The following is a 9728-nucleotide window of genomic DNA, read 5'->3' on the forward strand; positions in this document are numbered from 1 at the left end:
TTGTCTTCATCCTGCAGATCAGATAACAGGTGAGAACATTGGTAGCAATGTGACTGTGTACTGGTCCAAGGTGGTGCAGCCATGTGTCATTACCTCAACCAGATGGGCCGCCATATTTGGTAACCATGGTGAGTTGAAACCTGTTTTTCTCAAGTGTGTTAGTTGCATGTTTTCAGTTTGTTAAGATTTTCACTCATTCAGATGATTTAAGTGCGTCCGGTGGTACAAGAAAAGACCTTCTGTCGTTTGATACGAAATATACACTCTCCTATTCTCAGTTTGGGCCCGGTGAGTGATCACATGACGATCACATGACAGTATGAAGTATATATCCCCTTCTTTTAGTCGAACCTTCACGGACTTACAAACTACTATCTCCTAATCTTCAGCACAGAAACAGCCAAAGTATAATTACCCGAGGCGCGTGGGCGGCCACGGGTATAGTAGTCTGTTGGTTTGTTTGTTTGTTTGTTTGTCTGTTTGTCACGAGTGTATCTACTCACCTGGATGCCACAGCACTGCGTTTACAGCATGGATAGCCTTCACACAACAATATCTTGGTTTAAATAGTGACAGATTGTGATGTTAAAGCTTCTTTGTCGAGCAAAAGCTAAGAAGCTTGAACAAGCTTGTGACTGGGTCTGCTTATCTGGATGCTCTAGCACTGCGTTTACAGCATGGGTAGCCTCCACATAACAAGTCAGTACTTCTAATAGTGGCAGCTTTCGGTGTTAAAGCTTCTTTGTCTAATAAAAGCGAGCAAAATGTAGCTTGAACAGAACTTGCGCATGCGTTACTTATAACTGAAGTGATCCTGTACCAGGTCCAGAAACAATGGAACAGGGTCACTAAAGTAGAAAGCTGTATATACCAGGAACAATGGAACAGGGTCACTAAAGTAGAAAGCTTGCTTTAGCTGACTGGGATCCATACAGGACAGACCTGGAGCCATACTTCTCTGAGACTCTAGGCTTCTTTGCTGTGATCCTAATCCACAGTGCATATTATCTATAGTACTACTTGTTCTCAAATGTTTCAGCATGCCTCCAGTCTGGTTTAGTTTTATTGCTCCTGAGTTGCTGTGCAAGTCATGCATGATGATGATAACAACATCACTATAATTATGCTATATCATGTCACCAGCCGAGGGTTTGCACTTCAGTGCTCTAGTTTATTATAGGAGTTAGTTTGATTTAGATACCTGTATAAAACAGTATTGTATTGGATTACATACCTGTATTGATGTCATGTGACATACTGTGTAGACGCCCTCCTGAATACTGTACATGCTCGACAGTGGAGGAGGGAGTTACCAGGAGCTGGTGTATGACGATCAAATCAAATGGTGAGTCTTCACTTATACGATAATTATGTGTTAAGATAATCTCCATCTTCTTCTAGGGTTGTGGATACGTCCAGTGAACTAACTGCCAAATATGGAGACATTCCTGCCATTGCCTTTTTCCATATCCCAAGGTAAATACCATTACCTTATAGTGTTCTCATAATACTGTGTTTTGTTTGACCCCTCTCCCCTTACCTGTGTGCATGTCACTGTCCCTACCCCCCTTGCAGTACTGGATACCAGAAGGTCTACTACCCTAACTTGTGTCAAGTCACTGCCAACGATACCGTCTCTCCACAGACACAGGCAAACAGTGAGTGTGTTCCTATCTCTAGTCTCATCCCCACACCCAATATATTCGCTCTCATTAACTGCCTAGAGGCCTGTGTAGGAGGCTAAAAAAAGACTGACTTCAAAATATAATTTATAACACATTAATTTTATTCCCCCCCCCCCACACGCACACACATTGTAGAGTTGATATCGACTCTGTTTGCTCAGGCCAATGTACGCATGACTGTGGTGGGTCATAACTATGGCAACGACTGGTGCTGTCCCGTCCTAGGCTCAGATCACATGATCTGCTACGCCAGACACACTGGCTATGGGGGCTATGGAACGTGAGCTAGTACACAGTAGTACAACTATGATCAATCTCTGTACATCACTTTGACCTAACAATTACGCCCTTTTGGTCATTTCATGCATTAATTTTGCCTCTGTTTATCCTACTGGGCTGGCCCTGCCCAGTTGGTGTGATATACATGTAGCACAATTAATAGTTTTCAGTTAGTTAAGTACTGCATGATTACATAAGTCTGAATGCCTTACACCCCCTCTAGGTGGATGAGGGGATCACGTGTGTTGGTACTCACGGAGCAGGGACAGTACAGCACTTACGTCAGGATGGAAGATGGCAGGGTCATCTGATCCATAATTATGGACTAATACATGACTGTTAGTATTTATAGCTACACTGATCAATTCTCTGGATGAAGTTCATAATTTGCAAATGATATTTCAAATAGTAACCGATCTTCGCCAGATACCTATAATCGGCGGCTATTGCTCGAAGCACAAGACGATTTTGCTAACTACATGGACCTACAGATGGGTAAGAAAGTAACAGCTACCAAAAATTTAGAAAGAATAACTCGACTGGTGGTCATGAGAAGTGAGCTGCCGAATTGATCAATTGTCGTCAGTGAGACATTTATCTCCGTCTTTGCACACTTACTAAGCACTGAAACTACCAACACTAAACAATACTTCTTGGCACAACTCTAACTAGTGAGCACTACTTGCAGCAGATCGAGCCCCACCCAGCTAGGCATGACAAAAATGTTGCAAATAATGCTGATTCAGCAATAATTATGCACATACCGTATTCTAGTGTGTAATTTTCGTGGGGCAAAATATTCGTGGTTTTCGTGGTTGGAGGTCTGACCTAGCCTCGATCCCAGGCCGAGTTTTCGCTTTTATAACGGTTAGGCGAACAACTGGGCCTGGTACTAGTTGTCTGCGCATGCGTCAGTCGTTCGTCAGATTCTGACAAATGGATATTCTTGTTCACTTTCGTGACATTTATATTTGTGTACTATCGTGTACTAGAAGTCAGTTCCCGTTTTATCATTATTTGGAATGGCTCTTAGCTGAAGCTTCTCTCTTCTCTGAAGCTTATTCTGAAGACTGAACAACAAGGGAAGAGGTATAAAGCTTTGTCAAGCTTGTTAAGGTCAGATATTTTTGTGTGGGCCCTATGGCCGGCTATGCTATCAAGTCTTGTTCATGTTTGGCAAGAATGTAGGTAGACTATAGTTTCATCATTAATATGGTGGATCAAGTGAAGAGTGTGAGCTAGAGAACTTGGTGCTGCCATCATCAGCTCGTCGACAATGACACTATAACCGAGAAATTTAATATGTATAGATCTACACGTATTTAAAATGTCTACTTCTCTGTACAGGAGCAATGGCTAATATCCAGCTATCTCAACAGTGCTCCTCTTGGCTATACTAACGGACGAGACTGGACAGTTTGAGGTAAGGGTTTAACCGTCTTTGGTTTCTTTTAATATTGTCCTATACTCACAGACACAGGACTGGAGTATGACCTGCTCATTCGAGCGTTGCTGGGTAGCTCAGAGACATCAAGAGAATCTACGTTTTCTCAAGCAATGAGTTACGAGTTGGGGCCTAGAATCAGAGAAGTCCAGCAGCCTGCTAAATCTTTTTGAAACGTAATTTGAAGGCATTCAATCATCCTGAAGTTGCCCTGGGTCACTGTAATTGTGCTGCAGCACAACTGGCAACTCCCCAGGCCTTTGTGAAGCAGCTCCCTATGTGCATCTTTTGTGTACTCACTCTGTGCATTTTCTGTGTACAAATTTCTATTATTGATTTATTAAATATTTTTGCCGACCACAAATATACAATGAAAATTTGACGCATGCGCAGACAACTAGTACCAGGCCCAGTTGTTCGCCTAACCGTTATAAAAGCGAAAACTTGGCCTGGGATCGAGGCTAGTCCCCAATGGTGTCCGTTTTATGGAGGTTCCACTGTAGTCGGGCGCCGCCGCCCTCTACCGTTGTTCTTCAAGGAGGGCGGCGACGCTCGACTAGGCACCGGATCTGCACCGGATATGGAAACGCCCTAATTTTATATTATTTTCCTAAGCTAACCCGAACCCCTCCCCCTTCAAAATTACATCCGGTGCCGTATATGCCACCTGACGTACCTGTCTCAAGTAGCAAGCAATGGAGACTCAAGGTGTTCTGCTTCTGCTTCTTTTATTGTGTGCTGTGTCCACCTGCTGGGGACAGCAAGGTAATCCTGTGATAATGATTGTATTGGTGGTAGGTGCTATTCTGGGTGAGTAGATTGCACAAGTCACCATAATTATCATGCATGTGAATCTAAATGGTTAATAGATTGTGCTGTCTCCACAGCCACCTGTCCTGACCTCACTGTACCAGCCAATGGAGTGATTATCTACAGCTCTAGTACCTCACCACGCCCTCAGGGAACACTGGCTACACAGAGCTGCTTGAATGGATACGTACCCTCCATTACCAGCACTGCTACCAGAGTGTGTCTATCTAACAGATTGTGGACTGGAACAGCTCTCACTTGTGAAGCGGGTAATTTTATTGAGTCTAAGCTAGTTTCGATGGTAGATAGATTGTACTGCCCCCCACAGCCATCTGTCCTGACCTTATTGTACCAACCAATGGAGTGGTCATCTACAGTCCAGCTACCACCACCAGACTAGAGGGAACCATGGCTACACAGATCTGCTTGAATGGATACGTACCCTCCACTACTAGCACTGCTACCAGAGTGTGTAGAGCTGACAGATTGTGGAGTGGAGCAGCGGTCACTTGTCAATGTAAGCTAGTACAATGAACTCTAACAGACTTACAATCCCCCACCCCCACAGTACCTCCTGTCTACGTCTCCATGGGAACCACCAACTATGCTGTTATGAACTCACAGGTTGCCATAGACACCATCGGAGATACCACTGAGACAGCATTGACTTGCAGAACTGACTCAACTATTTGCTGTACAGGACAAGATAATCCCAATAGTCCCAATGGATTAGGAGATTGGCTACTACCGAATGGAACATCTGTCACAAGGAATCAGGACATTACTGATTCAGACACTGATCTACTGTACAGAAGTCGAGATACTGGTTCACTCAGACTCCATCGTCGAGGGTCTGTGTCAGGCCCCACTGGCTCCTACTGCTGTGTGATTCCTGACAATACTGGAGTAGATGTGACATTCTGTGTGCAGTTAGGTAAGTGGGTCTGTGTTCTGATCCATTGATTATGCTATGTTTCAGTGACTGAAGTCATCACTACCTCTCCTCCCATTACAAGTAAGTCAGTGGTACTATTATTGAGATGAGCGCAGCATGTATTGTGTTAGGTACTAACAGCGTGTGGGTTGTCTCATACAATCCATTACAGCCTCTACTGCTGAGAGCTCTCTCTGTCAGTGTGACAACACTGGTGCTGTGGTGGGAGGAGTGGTGGCCCTGGTAGCAGTGATTGCAGTGACTGTAGTGATGGTGACCTACCTAGTGCTCCGATACAAGAGAGGAGGGAAATTGTGAGTTTACCATGGTTTAAAGTGGTTTGTGTAGAGTCAGTGTCATTAGTTTAAGTAGACACACTTTGTTGTGTGTAAACAAGCTTCATACAAACTAAACAAACTGAAAGCTTTTATTGTCATAATTACTACTAATAGAAATATCATCTGTTCTCTCTACACACAGGACTGTTCCTCAAGATATCTCCCTTACTGACCAGGGTCAAAGTGCAGCCGCTACCTACGAGATCGTCCCTGCCACTTATGAGGAGATCCCAGCCTCCAGAGAGGTCAAAGGTGACTACAGCTACACACAGAACAATGCCTACTCGACTGTGAATGGACGGGAGGCTCCCGCTGCTGGAGGAATACAATAACTGAACTATCACACGATTTATTAAATGTCTCGTTTAGTTTGTATTTTTACTTGATGCAGAGCATGTAGATATTATTAAGATATATATTATTATACGTACTTCATCAGCCCCTCTCCTTTTCACTGCGTTTTTCACCTCATGACGTTTAGTACAACGTTATTTTACAGTTGATAAAAGCAAAAACACTATTTTTCCCTATCAAAAGTGCATGAATTATAATCATTCATGCACCCCTGGCCCTATACATTGTTGTATATATAACTGGTCTGAAAAGTCAGATATAAATCATCGACATCAGCACAGGCTTGTGGGTGGGTAAGTATCGTTAATAGAACAAAACTATGGTGAAGACTTGGAGGTTGCATGCAAATGGCTCAAGGTGTTCAGCTTCTGCTGCTGTTGTTATTGTGTGCTGTGTACACCTGCTGGGGACAAGGTACTATTTTGTTGATAAGCTATTTCTAGCATTTAGTTCCTTTAGTCTGTTAGTGTATTAAATCCTGTTCCATTTTTATAATCTCTTGTACTTACACACCTATCTTACCATTGCTTTAGCCACATGCTCTGATAATCTCCCGGCCCTCACCAATGGATCTGTAACCTATACTAATGGACAAGCTAACAATAGACCAGTGGGTGCTACAGCTACTTACACCTGTATTGGTGGCTACACTCTGGTTGGAGTGTCAGTAAGAACCTGTGGGAGTGATGGAGAGTGGAGCTCAGTAACAGCTCCAGTGTGTCAGCGTAAGGAATGACTGAATGTGTAGTACCGGGGCGTATTACTAGAATGTTTTGCTGGTGAAAAAAAATTTTTGCGAATGAGCCACATCAGCAGAAAAGTTGACCCTTTGCGATCTAACTATTGCGTTCTGGCAAGAATCATGTGCATTTACTAGGTTTTGCGGATTATTGTTGCGAAGGATCAACCATCGCAAAGTTCGCAAATGTTTGATACTCGCAAAACATTCTAGTAATACGGTAACGTGTACGTTGAGTGTACCTGATCCCATAGTGATAACCTGTTCTGACCTGCCCTCACTGACTAATGGGATCATCATCTATGGTGGTGCTGGATCCAATAACAGCAGACCAGTAGACACTGTGGCCATCTATACTTGTGAGGCTGGCTACACTCTCACTGACGTCAGCACCAGGACTTGTGGGAGTGATGGAGTGTGGAATGGGTTTGCTTCAAATTGTTGGCGTAAGTGGAATGGACTTTGTACTGTTTGTTTGTTGAGTGTATCGTCTCCCTAACATAGCTAACTGCCCTGACTTACCCTCACTGGCCAATGGGATGATTATGTACAGTGCTGGATCCAGTAACGACAGACCTTTCAGCTCTAGTGCTGTGCACACGTGCAACACTGGCTACACTCTCACTGGATATACTCTCACTGAAGGTACCACCAGTAGAGTATGTGTGAGTAGAGGGAAATGGAGTCAGTCAACTCTAACTTGTGAAGGTGGGCTCTGTAACTCTTGTACAGTTTATGTTTATACGCATTATTGAAGATTGTGTGAATCAAATGTTTGGTTGTGAAGTGAACGTAGTTATGCAGAGGTGTATAGGATGTTTTTGTGTAGGGTATATAATGTTGTGTGTGTGGAGTTGATCAACAGATCATGGAGTAGTTCAGCTCTTACTTGTCAATGTGCACAATGCTCTAATAACAGACTTGAGTAAATAGAACATTCAGTGTGCAGGTATATAGATATGTCCATTTGCTCTGCTTATACTGTTGTCTGTGACTGAAGTTATCACTACCTCTACAAGTAAGGGAACTATTATATAGATTGTTAGGTACGTAGGTCCTTGTGGGTTGTCTCATGCATTCCATCACAGCCACTATACTGACGAGAGCTCTCTCTGTCAGAGTGACAACACTCATAGTGCTGTGGTGGGAGGAGTGGTGGCCCTGGTAGCAGTGCAGAATCTATTATTTAATACTGATAATTTACACCAAATTTGCTAGAATTAATCTCAGGGAATGTAATTATTCGACTACCTTCCTCAGCACTCACTTAAAAAACCTTCCTACACCTCTGGAATATTATTATCATTGCGTTACTTCTGTATTTTAAAAATTTCAGCCATCTCACACCCTACACAGCGGACACAGAACCCACTGATCCTCCACCCATCACCTGCACTGTACTGACTGCTCCGACCAATGGAATGATCGGCTACAATATGGGGACAAGATCAGTGGGCACTGTGGCCACCTACACCTGTGACACTGGCTACACTGTCAATGGAGACACCACCAGGGCTTGTGGGAGTGATGGAGTGTGGAGTGGGTCAGCTCCAACATGTGAAGGTAATGAGTACAAGCTAGTGTGTTGATGGTTGTGTTGTCTCCACAGCCACCTGTCCTGACCTCACTGTACCAGTCAATGGAGTGCTCTAGCACCTCACCACGCCCTCAGGGAACAGTGGCTACACAGAGCTGTACTGAGGGGTTCGGACTGTCTGGTGGGATAGAGAGAATGTATCAATTTGACAGAACGTGGAGTGGAGTGATCATCACCTGCCAACAATGTAAGTTGGTATGCTAGTCATTCCACCATCAGCTCCTGTATACGTCTCCATCCTTTTACTACATTATGCTGTGTTTCAATGACTGAAGTCATCACAGTCATCACTACCTCTCCTCCCACTGCAAGTAAGTGGCACTATTATTGAGTTATTAGGACTAGATTGATACAAATTAGCAGCTTGCAATCCATTACAGCCTCTACTGATGAGAGCTGTCTCTGTCAGTGTCCCCAGAGTGACAGCACTGGTGCTGTGGTGGGAGGAGTGGTAGCCCTGGTAGCAGTGAGTGCAGTGACTGTAGTGATGGTGACCTACCTAGTGCTCCGGTACAAGAGAGGAGGGAAAATGTGAGTTTAAGTTGTTTGTGTACATTAGTTTAAGTAGACATATTTTGTTAAAAGCTTTTATTCATAATTTCTACTAAGTATAATCTATGTTCTCTCTTGACACAGGAGTGTTCCTCATGTTCCTCGAGATATTCCCCTTACTGACCAGGGTCAAAGTGCAGCCGCTACCTACGAGACCGTCCCTGTCACTTATGAGGAGATCCCAGCCTCCAGAGAGGTCAAAGGTGACTACAGCTACACACAGAACAATGCCTACTCGACTGTGAGTGGGCGTGAGGTCCCTGCTGCTGGAGGAATATATGATAACTGAACTATCACATGACTCAAAGTATAATTGTATTGCATGTAGAGATATACTACGTTTTTCATCAGCCCACACATAAAAATTTGATGGCTTTTATATACATTTGTAGTACAACAAAATGTTTTTGACAGATTTATGTGGGTAGGTAAAGATCGTTAATGAAACAACTTCCAAACAGGTTGGAGTTAGTCTCGCGCCAGAGGAGGAACGCCAGGGTCAATAGGGTCACGTTTAATGAAGGATTAAACATTCTTGTTCTGGGTTCTTGACCTTTGCTGCATATAGCAGCTTAGCGCTTCTGTTCATTATTTGCCTGCTTGGAAAGCTTACTATACCTAGATCTATCCAGTGCAGTGCAGCCATCCCCGGATGTTTTCTATTTGAACGCTAGGTCGATAACATGGGTCTGGTGAACTTCCTATGTAGAAATTGGTCTACACGCCGAAGATTTCTTGGCCCAACTTACTACAGTTTCCAGCTAGATGCAACTGACAATAATATTATAATAGCTTATTATTTTATGCTGTAAGACTATAATCCCAGAAGATCACAGAAAGAGAGAGAAGTTCCATGGGTAGTTATACAGAAGCATGAGCTTAGTTGTAGATATTTAGCTTCAATGATGTCTCCTACTAGATCTATACCTAAAACCAGCATTCTATATTCAAGTGGCAGTACTGCAAACAAGATTTGATTTGCATCTTTTGCTTTGA

At 43.5% G+C, this 9728-nt stretch overlaps 2 protein-coding genes and 2 long non-coding RNA genes across 4 annotated transcripts; all 4 read left to right on the forward strand.

The window, feature by feature from the left end:
* The first annotated feature begins 1573 nt into the window (after positions 1–1573).
* On the forward strand, positions 1574–2356 carry LOC135335017 (uncharacterized). The gene is made up of 3 exons (XR_010394412.1): positions 1574–1658; positions 1821–1965; positions 2188–2356. It is a non-coding gene; the product is annotated as an uncharacterized LOC135335017 (long non-coding RNA).
* Positions 2357–2794: 438 nt separating this feature from the next.
* On the forward strand, positions 2795–3755 carry LOC135335019 (uncharacterized). The gene is made up of 2 exons (XR_010394414.1): positions 2795–3387; positions 3439–3755. It is a non-coding gene; the product is annotated as an uncharacterized LOC135335019 (long non-coding RNA).
* Positions 3756–4057: 302 nt separating this feature from the next.
* Positions 4058–5999, forward strand: LOC135334989 (uncharacterized). Its single transcript, XM_064530386.1, has 7 exons — positions 4058–4173; positions 4296–4487; positions 4547–4735; positions 4787–5152; positions 5198–5233; positions 5325–5466; positions 5633–5999. The coding sequence occupies exons 1-7, from the start codon at positions 4104–4106 to the stop codon at positions 5820–5822; spliced, it is 1185 nt and encodes a 394-aa protein (XP_064386456.1). The 5' UTR covers positions 4058–4103; the 3' UTR covers positions 5823–5999.
* A 2215-nt stretch (positions 6000–8214) lies between these two features.
* On the forward strand, positions 8215–9060 carry LOC135335013 (uncharacterized). Its single transcript, XM_064530416.1, has 3 exons — positions 8215–8491; positions 8561–8711; positions 8817–9060. Exons 1-3 carry the CDS (start codon positions 8446–8448, stop codon positions 9019–9021), a joined length of 402 nt encoding a protein of 133 aa, XP_064386486.1. The 5' UTR covers positions 8215–8445; the 3' UTR covers positions 9022–9060.
* The last annotated feature ends 668 nt before the right edge of the window (positions 9061–9728 follow it).

Source organism: Halichondria panicea, chromosome 4 (assembly GCF_963675165.1).
Source record: "Halichondria panicea chromosome 4, odHalPani1.1, whole genome shotgun sequence".
Taxonomy (NCBI): domain Eukaryota; kingdom Metazoa; phylum Porifera; class Demospongiae; order Suberitida; family Halichondriidae; genus Halichondria; species Halichondria panicea.

Coding starts and splice junctions, on each gene's coding strand:
- LOC135334989 (XM_064530386.1), top strand. CDS start 4,104: ATGGAGACTCAAGGTGTTCTGCTTCTGCTTCTTTTATTGTGTGCTGTG. Junction 4,736..4,786: donor AGCAGCGGTCACTTGTCAAT/GTAAGCTAGTAC, acceptor CCACCCCCACAG/TACCTCCTGTCTACGTCTCC. Junction 5,234..5,324: donor TACCTCTCCTCCCATTACAA/GTAAGTCAGTGG, acceptor AATCCATTACAG/CCTCTACTGCTGAGAGCTCT.
- LOC135335013 (XM_064530416.1), top strand. CDS start 8,446: ATGACTGAAGTCATCACAGTCATCACTACCTCTCCTCCCACTGCAA. Junction 8,492..8,560: donor TACCTCTCCTCCCACTGCAA/GTAAGTGGCACT, acceptor AATCCATTACAG/CCTCTACTGATGAGAGCTGT. Junction 8,712..8,816: donor TACAAGAGAGGAGGGAAAAT/GTGAGTTTAAGT, acceptor CTCTTGACACAG/GAGTGTTCCTCATGTTCCTC.